At 31.2% G+C, this 13564-nt stretch overlaps 1 protein-coding gene across 2 annotated transcripts; it reads right to left on the reverse strand.

Annotated features, from left to right (window-relative positions):
• Positions 1-7177: 7177 nt before the first annotated feature.
• Positions 7178-12763, reverse strand: LOC145043430 (alpha/beta-Hydrolases superfamily protein). Of its 2 annotated transcripts, none has more exons than XM_078992077.1 (13): positions 12371-12763; positions 11470-11586; positions 11356-11382; positions 10905-10995; positions 10401-10444; positions 10149-10247; positions 9706-9763; positions 9567-9619; positions 9380-9481; positions 9173-9238; positions 8971-9092; positions 7977-8154; positions 7178-7383 (listed from the first exon to the last, which is right to left on the reverse strand). In XM_078992077.1, the coding sequence occupies exons 1-13, from the start codon at positions 12503-12505 to the stop codon at positions 7321-7323; spliced, it is 1155 nt and encodes a 384-aa protein (XP_078848203.1). In that variant the 5' UTR covers positions 12506-12763; the 3' UTR covers positions 7178-7320. The 2 variants fall into 2 exon arrangements, with proteins under 2 accessions (XP_078848203.1, XP_078848204.1); XM_078992078.1 differs by having other exon boundaries at positions 11470-11592; positions 12371-12505.
• Positions 12764-13564: the final 801 nt, after the last annotated feature.

Genomic DNA, 13564 nt, shown 5'->3' on the forward strand with positions numbered 1-13564 from the left:
GACACTACAATTTATCACTTTTAACTATTTATAAAATATTATTTATTTTGTTTAAGTTGAACTAAAATTTATATATATGTTGATCCTGTAAGGTTATATTTAACTTAGGTTATATTTAAATTAACAATTTAAGTATTTTATACAAATTGTTAAAAAGTTATAGCTTTAAAATGATAATGGTTTACATACAACAACATATTAGACCTAATATATTAAGTATAATATGTTAAAAGTTAAAAACATAACTTTATAAGCAGAAGAAAATATATTCTTTTAATATTGAAATTTAGTTTATATATGATTACACTTTAGGTTTATATTTATTTAACCTTATTAACCAACTTATAATCATTATTAGAAAGAAATTGAAAAGTCATGGGATTTTTAAATGAATGCGGTGAAAGGAAAAATAAATGAGAATTTCAAATGAATGTGGTAAAAGGAAAAATGTTTCCTTTATAAGTATACTAAACGATTTCTCGCGCGTTACGCGGAGCAAGTTAAAAATATACTGTTAGAATATTGAAAAATATATATTTTATAATGATCATGTTATTGACATTAACTTTGATATAATATTTTTACACTAATTTATATATATATATATATATATATATATATATATATATATATATATATATATATATGTATGTATGTATGTATGTATGTATGTATGTATGTATATAATCTCAACTATTTTGAACAATAATATTCATTGACATCAACCAACCTTCCTCATTAATAGAATTAAATATAATTATCTATTTAGTATTATTTTTAACAATTGTTATAATTGATTAATTTATATTTTTACTTATGCAATTATTTTCTGATTTTATTAATGACGTTCATTTAAAATACTATTATTTGTAGCTAATGTTATGTAATTTATAATTTGATATAATTATCATTTAAAATTATTTTTCATTAATTTTAAACCACTTATTATTATTAATAAGTAAAAGAAGACTTTTAAGAAACACTTAATATTATTATTCAAATATGAAACATATACTAAATAATAAAGTGGTAATTTGCATTTCAAAAGTGACTTGCATGGATATGACATATCCAGGATTTTTATAATTTGATTTTATTATTTATAACTATTGTTCGTTGTGTTTAAAACCACTTATTATTATTAATAAGTGAAAGAAAACTTTTAAATATCATTATAATTATTTAAAATATCATACATTGTTTTTTTATTTTAAAGGTAACAATATAATCATTTATGTAGAGTTATTTTTAAGTATTGAAATTTAGTTTATTTATGATTACACTTTAGGTTTGATATTTATTTAACCTTATTGACCAAATTATAATCTTTATTTGAAAGGCACTATAATTTATCACTTTTAACTATTTACAAAATATTATTTGGGTTGTTTATGTTAAACTAAAATTTATATTTAAGTTGGTCCTGTTGTGACAACTATCAATTTCTGGTCAAGTCAAAGTTAAATAAAGTCAACAAGTCAAACCGGTCAACTCAACTAACCCTTGTGTACTAGAGCTCATGTTAGGTAAATACTATACAACTCGTTATTCTAATGAGAAGTCATAAATTGAAAAGTACGTACATCTAGATTTCTTCAATCTAAAACTGTGGTAAGTAACGAACCAAACCGATAAAACAATGTTGCATACTCATCGGGAGTGTGTAAGGTCCTTAAACATGGCTTAACGGGGTTTACAGACTTTGCATTGCGAAGCCGGACACCCACAAATGTCACACACGAAACCTCTCTCAATCGTTTTCACTTTATCTCTCTTTATCTAGAATCTCTAACAAATCTCTCTAAGTATGTGAAATCTCTCCCAAATCTCTCTTTGTATGAGAAATCTCTCTAAGTATGTGAAATCGCTCCCAAATCTTTCTTTGTATGAGAAATCTCTCCAAGAATGTGAAATATCTCCCAAATCTCTCTTTGTATGAGAAATCTCTCCAAGAATGTGAAATATCTTTTAAATCTCTCTTTGTATGAGAAATCTCTCCAAGAATGTGAAATCTCTCCCAAATCTCTCTTTGTATGACAAATCTCTCCAAGAATGTGAAATCTCTCCCAAATCTCTCTCAAAAAATTTCGTAACTTTTTGAAGTCTTTCGGGCCTTCCCGACCCTTAACCGGGTCAAAAACGGCTTAAAACGGGGTAAAAACAAGTAAAATAGGCTTAAGGACCCGAAACCCCTCTCAAGGAGTCGAACCCTCTTAAGAACCGAACTCATTAGAAGTAAAGGGATCATAAGCGAAAGCATGAGACGTGAACCTATCAGAAGCGAAAGCATCAGAAGCAAAAGCATGAGAAGCGAAGGTCAGAAGCGAGCTAGTCAAAACCGAACCTCGCACAAGGAACCGAAGGTCCCTTCGGTTTATTTTGCTTCCTACTCCTTCGGTGCATTTCGCTTCCTACTCTTTCGTTCCATTTCGCTTCCTAACCCTTCAGCCCATTTCGCCTCTTACCCTCTTCACCTCATTTCGCTTCCGGCCAGCACCAGAAGGGACCGAACCTCCGGCCAGGACCGAGAGGTCTCGCTGGAAGCCCTTTTTTTCCCGGTTTTCGACTAGTTTTGCGCTTTAGGCCCGTTTTTAATTGTTTTAACGTGGGATTTTCACCAAAAACTTTATTTTAACATGTAAGACCCCATATTTACTAATTATCCACGTTTTTGGGGATAAACCTTATCCAAGAAGAGTGGGTGAAGTACAAGAGGTGGAGTGTTGACTTTGCTTTAATCTATGACACAAGCAACCTCCCACACCCACTCCATGTCACTATTCCCCATCAGCCCATACCTAATCACTTCATTGTACTTTTCCCACCTATTCCAACCACACAATTGGTCAAAGGCTAGAAAACTCTCCTCTCTCCTCACGCTTCTCTCATTTTCTCATTCTTCCACAAAAGATCAAACATATTTTCTCTCTCACTTCCTCTCTCTAAAATTCAAGATTCAAGGCTATAATCCAAGCTTTTCTTCTACTTTTGGTAAGTATTAACATCCTTCGTATGATTATTTCACTTCCTTCTACTCAAATCATAGATATCTTACACAAACGCCATCCTATTGTTGTTAGATCTCAAATCTTCAAGCAATCTCCCAAGTATTCTTGAGTTGAGCACTTCTTTTCTCCATGATCCATATACTGAGATTACTCAAGGTGAGTTCATACCCCTGTATTTTCATTTTTTCTTAAGTTTTAAGGGGGGAATACAAGTTAAAACACCAAGAACATAACTAAACTTTTCTAACAGCCTTCATCAGAAAAGTTCAACTCCATTCACGGACTGTTTTGGGAAACTTAAAAACTTTTGTTTTCAAAATTTTTTTAGGTGTAACTAGTTCCAGGTCTTAGCTTTAAAATTACTACTTGCACATCTCCATACAATTTTTCTACGATTTACGGTGATTTTTACAAAACTGCCTATTATTTCAAACACCAATCCGGACCAGTCTGTGATTATGGACTTTTTCACCAATGTTGGAGGTCATTAAAAATCGTGATAAAAATTATGAGTAAACTAGATACATTTTGGGAACTCTCAGAACTTACGTTTAGTTTTCGACTTCGTATGATTTTTCTATGACATTTCTAAAACAACGCAGAAAGGTTAAAGTTAGTTAACACCATATAACTTTCATAACACTTTGTATTATGTTGAGCAAAGTGTATAACAATAAGTTCTAAATATTGAATGTGTTGCCTTGTTATTTTATCATTATAAACTGAAACTTAGTCATTCATGATAAGATTATTCATTCATTTAGAACACGAATATTAAGCTATAATAAGCATAGTTTATGGATTCATAACACTAATGCATCTTCATAAAAGAGTTCTTATACATTACAAATGTTTTGGATAAACTATAATAGGTATAGTTTATGTATCATTTACTTATCAAACTTATTTACCAAAGGTTTTCAGTTTAGTTCACGTAAATCTGTTAATGAATAAATTTGTGAGTCATTCGCTTCGGGTTACTTCCAAAGTAACCAATTCAAAAAGTCCTGTAAATTGTAACCAGAGTCTCTTGTAAGGAGAACGTGATAGTTGTGTATAGATCTATATTGGGTTTGACAAACCCACACCAAAGCTGCTTGCAACAGCTAGACCAGCAGGTCTGTGGTGACAAGTGTCATTTAACAGCCACGCCTGAAGAGCGTCGCATTAGGAGGCCGTCTAAGTCAAGTATGGTTATGATAGCTCACATGTGGTATTAACAAATCATCAGATTTATGGGTTCTAACTTTAAATTAGTGAGTTATGTCGATTTAGCTCACTGAAATTACTTGAAGTATGGAAAAATACTTGTACGTCTTCATATCAAAAAGGGTTTTATGTTGATTTAAAATCACTTTTCATATCAATAACTACATATATTGTTGTATATTTTCAGTCTTGGCATTTAAGACTACACACTATTCATTACGGGAGTTTTCTCAAATCAAAAAGGGTTTTATGCCAATTTGAAATCACTTTTATATCTTTAAGTATGACAAATACTTGTTCACTTTCGGTCCTGGTATTTAGGACCACATAACTTTTATAAGGAAAATATTGGATTTTCTTGGTAACATACATCTCTTTACAAAGATCGATTTTCAAACTCTTACTGTCAAAAGCTTATGAACTCACCAACCTTTTTGTTGACACTTTTTCAAAACTACTTGTATTCTCAAGAATTCAGTGAAACAGGAAATCATCAGCGTTTTGAGGATGGGACGATAATCATCGAACAATTCATTTTGTATCATAATGTAATTGATTTGAATCATGTAAACATATACTTTGGTGTAACTTTTTCAATTATATTTATGATGGTTGTATTTACTTTAAGTACTATTATACTCGTTGTGATACTCTGCATGAAGTCCTCCACCCCCGAACGTTTCCGTCATCTTTGGTTTGGGGGTGTGACACCTGTAATGTTAAATTTAAATTTATAATTTAAATATTTTATACAAATTGTTCAAAAGTTGTAGCTTTAAAATGATAATGGTTTAGATCCAACAATATATTAAAACTAATAAATATGGTATAATATGTAAAAGGTTAATAAAAAAACATAACTTTCTAAGTAGAAGTAAAATATTATTTTAATATTGAAATTTAGTTTATATATGATTACACTTTAGGTTTGATATTTATTTAATCTTATTAATCAACTTATAATCATTATTATAAAGAAATTGAAAAGTCATGGGAGTTTCAAATGAATGTGGTGAAAAGGAAAAATGCATGAGAATTTCAAATGAATGTGGTGAAAGAAAAAATGTTTCATTTATAATATAGTATGATATGATATGATGATATGATAATGAAATGATAATGATAATGATATTATAACTTGATTTAGAATCGCATGGAAGAAATAAATTATTGGCCACGATGACAACGAGGAAACCGACATTAATATATGATAGCATGCGCGTAGCTTTTCCTCTCTAGTAAATTAAGTTTTTTTTTTTTTTTTTTTTTTTTTTTTTTTTTTTTTTTTTTTGCCATTTGTCACATTCTTATTCAATTTGTCAAATGTCATTTTTTGGTTATTTTGAATTATTTTTTTCCACATGTTATTTTATAAATTTTTATATTTTATTAAAGTCCACATAATGTTTTAATATAATAATTACAATAAATGTAGTAATATATAGATATTAATTTCACTAATAAGCTTACCTTTTGATTTTAAAATTCCCAAAATTAAAGTTTTTTTCTTTATTTTAATTATTTGTTTACATTTAATAGTTAAAAAATATTTCCATTATAATAAATTATTATTTCTTATTTTCTTATAAATTCAAATCTTAAATATTTTCACATTTTTATTTAATTTTTTTTTTTAAATTAAATCATGTAATACATGAGTCTCACAACTAGTTTATAAGATACAAAATCCCGAAGAATTTAAATTTCAATTAACGAAGAAGGCCTAATTTGACCGAATATTCCAAATTTAATATAGACAATCTTATAAATAGTGCATGTGGTTTTCTACAAATCTATGATACTCTAAGTTTAAAAAAACTTCATAAATGGTCATTATTGTTTTAAAACTTTTAGCAAATAGTCTCTCACCAATCTAAAAGGAATTTTATACCATTTTTTAATTTATTTTATATTTTCTTTTGACTAATTTTACAATTAAAAGAAAAAAAAATTTAATTAAAAAAATTAAAAATGCTTACCCCACCCGCCCACCCTTTCTTACCCTACCCCCTTGCATTTGCCGTTTTCGGTCGACGTCCCCAATTACAACTACCGCCATCACCATTATCCGCCATCATCAACTTCTAACTGTCGGACCACCACATATCCACCAAAGCGGCCATCACAAAACACCGTCCACCACCACCACCGGCTACCCCTCACCGGATCATCACAAACACCACCATTAGACCTCCACCACCATATACATCATAGAACAACACCACCACCATTGTCCACCACCATCATCATCATCAATTCTCCCTGCTACCAAACTACTAGTCAAGACAACTAGACTACCACGGGTTCACCAAGACCCACTTTTAGCACCTTCCAACCACCATATCTGCAGCCATGGACCTGTACTAGTAGACCTCCATCACCATATGATTGGTAATTAATGACACTTACTTCAGATCTACCATCCAGAGCTTCAATACCCAATGACCTGATTCCATGTCACATTAGTACGTCTTATAACTATTTGCACCTAACATAAAGAACTCTATTATCAAAATGGGTAAAGAACTTTGATTTGTGTCCATTTTAGGTAACCATGTTTTTCTCGTATACATTTGATTACCTCTTTTCATAATAAGGTAATATCATTAATAATTACAAATCATATTACCTGATTTTGAACATATCAAACAAATTTATTGGTAAAAAAAATTACCTAACTATGGGCAACAAAATTACCTAACTTGCGCAAAGGGCAAATTTAAATTTTCGAGTAATAGTCTATAGACATGCGCACCGGCAGACATTATGGCTTTTAGTTTTTGCATTACCAAGTGAATCATGCAATCCTCAAAAGCCGCCATATAACAAAAATATAGAGGGCTTTTTTAAAATTTTTTGCTATGTGAAAGATCTATGAACCATTTTGTAGTAAGTGTAGACATCAAACTTAGTTGCACATCATAATTTAAAAGTGAATGATTTAAGCAATGAGGATCAAGTGAAAGGAAAATGCTGTTAAATTAAATAATGATACAAGCAATGATTAATGTGAAACAAAAATGATGCTAAATTGCATAAGATACAATAAATGATAACTAAAATATGCATAGGATGCATCAAATGGTTAACAAGTTTCTTAAATTCAGAATCCTTGAAACGAGAAAGACAAGATCCTGAACAGCCCATCCGGGTTATCAGCATGTACCTGACAACAAAATTACAGGATCCCACTTTCACTGTTTTTTTATCACATTCCCATATATTTCCAAAACATTCTGGCAACCAAACACCCCTTTATTCTTTGACTACTTTTTGTCTCCAAAATATTAGGCAAATTGAACAGAAATAGCAAACATACTTTACTCTTTTTACAAATATAGTCAATGTATTTTGTTTTGTTACCTACAATAGCAATATATTGGTACGTTTTTTAAGGCAATAGTAATATGTTGTAACATATCATCACAATGAACTTACTTTTCTTTACACAAATAGCAACATACTTGCAATTTCTTAACACATAATAAGTATTAAAATGTAACAAATAAAGTACATTCCCCATACTGGTTGAAAAATGTAAGTATGTTGATATTATGAGTAAAAAGTAAAACAATCGTTATTATCGGTGAGAAAAAATTGTAAGTACGTTGCCATTATGGTTAAAAAATATCTAGTTTCATTCTTTCCTGTTACGGGATTGTACTTGAAAAGTAGAAGGATGTTGTGTTGCTATTTGTTGAATTTAATAAGAGAGATAATGTTAATCTAGGAAATGGAAATGGAGATGGGAATACCCACCCAGTGACCGGCATCTTCAAGAACATGCATTTCGACTCCAGCAGTACCACCCTCTTCGGCAGCTTGCTCCTCAGCTACATGGATCCTCTGCAGATCTCCAAGTGCCCATCTGTGTAAGCTTCTTTCTGCTTTTAAAAAATTTATATGCACACCCCGAGGTACATCTTCCACCACCTCCCTGCCAAATACATTAACCATGGCCACAAAAACTATAAGTATGGGCTACTTAAAACTATCTTGCTGTTCTCCTTCCCCCTCAAAATATTAAGCATTTTTTACACTGGATGTTGTTTCTTTAAACAAGTCTTGGTGTCTGTTTCCGAGACCAATTTTCTGTTTTTGTTTTAAAAAAAAAAAAGCTTGTTGTGCTTTTTGCGCTTTTTTTATTTTAACAACTTGACTAACAATCACACTTTGTTCGACCTTTATAAATACAGTTTTTCTGTGTTACACAGTTTCAAAAACGCACAATACATAGAAAAACACTTGTACTTTAATCATTTTGTTTATTTAGCCTTTCAACTATTTTCTCTAGTAATTAAATTTAAACTATTATTATGCCTTATTTAAGCCATTTTTCCCGGAAAAATAAAGAAAGTTGACTCGTGTGGGGTTTACCCTCAAAAATACAGAAAAACACAATGTGCTTTCAGCATTTTATCGATTTAGCCGGTTAATTTTTTATGGATATTTATTATAATAATAGTTTATAGTTATATGGAAAAATCGATAAGTGGCTAAATCAACATATAATGGTGAAAGTACATTATGTTTTTCTGTATTTGTTCATGATACCAAAACCAGGTAACCAGTAAAAATGTTTTCTTTAAACAGTCAAAAAAGTAATTATAACAGTTTAATCACCAAAGAAAATAGTTAAGTGACTAAATTGATAAAATGGTGAAAGTAAGAATTTCAATTATGATACTTGGATTAAGAGTTGTGTTGGCAACAATATAAGTTTTGGATGATTCATCAAAATTCAAGAAATTACCATAGATTAGTTTCTTCATAAGATTGATACATTTGAGCAATTCCATCAAGGTCAAATGTCCAAGAATAGGCAGTCGAAGATGAATCAGAAGGGTTTGTCTTCCGAAGATTGGTAACCACCCACTGAAATGAAAAAGAAAATTAGTAAATGAAAATGAAAAAAGATTTTTATTATTTATCTTATTAAAAAAAAAAAGATTCACCTGAGCCACATCATTCGAAAACCCCTCACGCACAAGACCACTGATGACCTCCCTTTTTGATGTGACCTTCCTTGAAAAAAGATAATAGAAAAATTAAGATTGTAAAAGTTTAACAAGAATCCTGTATATGAGATACATCAAGATTGCATACAAAAGTGATAACAAAAAAAAAAAAGACGTTACTCTTTATGCAACACACTAACACACCTGGTTAGGCAATGCACTTAGAAAAGTGATCAATTCAGCAGGATGATCATCTCCATCTCTACCTGCTCGTACCTTTCCAGGTGTAGCATCTAAAACCCAAACCTTTAACAAAAAAAATAATATATTATAATATTATTTATCCAGACAGACACCACTTAATGACAAGAAGAAAAAAACAGGGCCTTACTCTTACAGGCCTTGCAAGTGGCTTTGCAGCTTGTTCAACCATGCTCAGTGCAACTGGATCATAATAAGTATTAAGTATGAAAACAATGAAAGAGACCACTAGTAAAGTTTTTAACTTTTAAATCTGCTGTATACATTACCTTTTCCTCCAAAGCTGTGACCAATTATGACTCGTGGTATTACTCTAAGATGCCCCAGCTACTCCACACAAAAAGAAGACAAATTGTTTTATTTTTCTTACAAATTCCAATAAGAAAGAAAATTAACAGACAACTCTGTTTCATAAAAAAAACATATCTCATATCTTTATCCTTGTTATAAAAGCTAACTGAAACCCATCAGATAATTCATAATTTTATTTTATTACTCACTTTCTTCATTAACAACTCCAAAGGAAGAAGGCTTTTCATATGAGACATGACCACCTTACTTATGAAAAGTTTTCCATTAAATTTTTATCAAATAAGCAACTTAACTATAAATACTTAAGTGGCCAAATCAATAAAATGGTGAAATTCCATTGTATTTTTCTATGTTTCCCTATATCAAAGTTTACTCAGTAGAAAAACAGTTTAGTGGTTACAAGGTTTAGGACATCAAGAGCGGCTGAGGCAACAGTATGAGGTCCTCTCTTTGTGATAGATGCTGAATCACCATGACACCGCAAGTCAACCAAAAGAAACTGTCAACAACAAGAATCACAAGATTACTTTTACATTTACATTTAAACTGCATAAAAGAACTGGAGCAGAAAACTATTTACTGTTACTTATGGCTTTGATAATATGTATGTCAGAAATTTTCAAAATTAAAAACAGGATGGAGATCGACTTGCCTGCCAGTTTGGAAATTCCTGTGCTAATCTCCGAGCAAAGGTTCCTAATGTATCAGCCATGGTAAAACTACTAAATCATAGAGTTTATCCCACAAAAACCAAAAAAACTACACCAAATATAATTACTATTTCTTCTATGGCACTCTTCTAAATTAAGAAAAGAAACAAGGATATAAATGTAAAAAGAAAATTAATTAATTAATTAATATAACTGCAGATATGTACACAATAACCATAATAGCAGAAAAAGAAAACTAGTCACTACTCTCACACATACATGTTAGGGCTAAATGCAAGAAATTGGCATTTATTTGTTTAATACAACATCATACTTTCATTTCTTTCTATTACAACATTATACTTTAAAAAATCTACCCAGTTATAGCATATTAGTTAATCATAGCAGTGAAGAGTACTTTGTATTTGGATGGCAGTTTTAGATATTTCAAAATAGAAGAAAAAAAAAATGAAAAACATGAGCATTTAGTACAGCACAGCACGTACCCCAGTTCTTCCTGCTACCTAAAATGCCATGCAAAAGAACAGCTGTTGGGGGACAAGGTAGTGTTTTGTCTGCAATGTAACTCCATCTAACCTGCACAGATCAAACACAAAGAAACTCAACACACCAAATACCAATGCTTCACATCAAATTTATGTTAAGGATAATCAATCCACTTCTTAATGCAAATGTAGCTTATATCATATGATTTTGTGCTTGAATATATAAAGCTTCATTACGATTAGGTGTAAGGATGGTTGATGATTTATATTTTTTGTATTATTAATCATGTTTAACTGCAATTGGATTTGATTTCATGGTTTGTATTGATTTGGTGGAATGGAAATCCCTTGAGGTGATTTTCCTTGAAAATCCTCAAATTCAGTTATATATTATTAGTGTGCAAATTCAATGACATTTTTCCATAATTACAACATTGAGGATACAACTTACAAGAGGTCCTTGAACAAGATCATATGCCTGCAAACAGATGAAGCACTAGTGTTAGTACTAGCACATGCAACATAAACCCTGTGCAAAGTGTGCAAATTGATTCTTCCACATTACCAATATATCAGAGGGCTTGATAATGACTTTCCCTCTACCAAGACTCTCATCTAATAATGTCATCTGAATTTTTGGCTTTGTAGATGACAGTTGGATGCACAATGTCCGTGTCCCACCCTACAACTAGGAAAAACAAGTTATGTATCCCCATAGCTATGGATAGTACTATGACCACATCTATATCAATGGTAATAACATACAAATCATACAGTTACTATGCACATATAAACCACCATATAAGTCCTTAGTCCCAAACTGAAGTGACTATGGAGTGTAAACTAGAAAGTTTGGTTAATTCAGACAATCAGACAATAAAAATATCTTCTCCATGTCCTTATAACAGAATGTCAATGCCATGCTTATCTTCTTGTGATTTTACTTGAATCCTCATCAATGTACTAAGTTCTTTTACATTGAATTCTAGTCTAGTTTCACTCTCTTTGATCAAGCCAACTATATTAGGTTTGCACTGGAAACCAGATTCCATGATCCCCTTGAGGTACTTTCTTAAACTTTTCTGCATGTCCCATAGAACATCTCACTGCTATTTGATCCTTACAAAATTTGACCATGTCATAAGGAAGATTGCATTATCGCTTTTCCAACTAAACCAAAACCATTTCACCCATGAATTTACAACAGAAAGTTTTAAGAAATTGAAATTTATTGAGGTAAATTAGTAAATATTTCATATCTGTTTCTTTATTGGTACTAGGTTTTCGATATGAAGTGTATCACCTTCGTTGATAAAAATAAGTATTGTTTCAACGAGTAATACAAAGGATAGTTTGCGTCAGCCATAGAAACAAACAACTTCTACATGTACTATAGCTAAAACATTGAGAAAAATAATATGAAATTTTGGTTCATCTCATGATGGTTGATTATTAGAGCGGAGTACCTGAGAAAGCCTTGATATCTTTGGCATTTTGCAATTAATCACTGGAAAGGGCTTGAAACTTGACCTAATTCCAACCGATGACGTCTCGCTGTGTTGATGGCAAACTAAAAAATTCAAAGCCGCCGCCGCCGCCATTTCAAATGATCATATGCTGATTGAAGAAAGTTGCTTCTTTCTGATATCCGATGAATAGACAAGAATGCACAGGGAAAGTCGAATTGACGGAGGAAACAATGAGAGTTTTTATATGCAGTAATGAAGAGGGTGATGGAGAAGGCGGACGGAGGTACCGAAGAGGGACCTGGAGGTGACGGCTGAGTATGTGGCTGCAGTCCACCGCCCACGTTTTCTCGCGCGTCACTACGAGTCGCAGTTGGCACAAAAAAATGTGAAGGACCGTCATATTCTTAAGTACCGTAACTCCATGTTCCCAGTTTTCTTGTAAATTAAGGGAAGAAAAATCGAGATAAAAAAAGAAAAGCAAAATTTTCTTTATTTTGGTGATCTAAGTTCGAAGAAAATAGAAAGAAATGAAAGGAAATTTTAAGTTCTTATTATTATTTTGCATATTTAATCTTTTGGTTCATATGCATATATATGTATATGCATTGTCATAAACATGATAATGAATATTCATGTTTTTAAATATATGATAATCCATATTCATATTCATCGGCATAACTCAGTGCTATCCACCAACAATTTAAACATTTATCGTAAGAAGGTTTTTAAAGCAATTGTACCAATAAACAAAATTTACATTTCATGTTTCACAAAATTTTTAACTTCTGGTATAAAAATTTTGGTATTATTTATAAACATTTGCAAATGTATTATCGTAAATCTTACTATGAATATTCATCGTCACAAATCTTCATTAATGGGAGTAATAAAATGGGAGTACAAATTCAGTTAACTGAAGAATTAAGAAATTTACACCCAACACATTTTCTTAATTATATCATTCATAAAACACAAGGTAATGCATATCGTTTTCTCTCTTCTCTTGACGAAACTGAAAGGGATAATGAGTTGATAGGGTAAGATACTTTTTGAAATGTACACATTTAGTCCTTATTCTTTTTTATTGTAAAATAAACCCTTAGACTTTATTAATATATACACATTAGATCATTTTCACTGGATTCTACAGGTTTTACTGACGTGGAAGGGTTTATTTTACAAAAAACAAAA

This window comes from Lactuca saligna, chromosome 4 (genome assembly GCF_052625555.1).
Source record: "Lactuca saligna cultivar CGN05327 chromosome 4, ASM5262555v1, whole genome shotgun sequence".
Classification (NCBI taxonomy): Eukaryota; Viridiplantae; Streptophyta; class Magnoliopsida; order Asterales; family Asteraceae; genus Lactuca; species Lactuca saligna.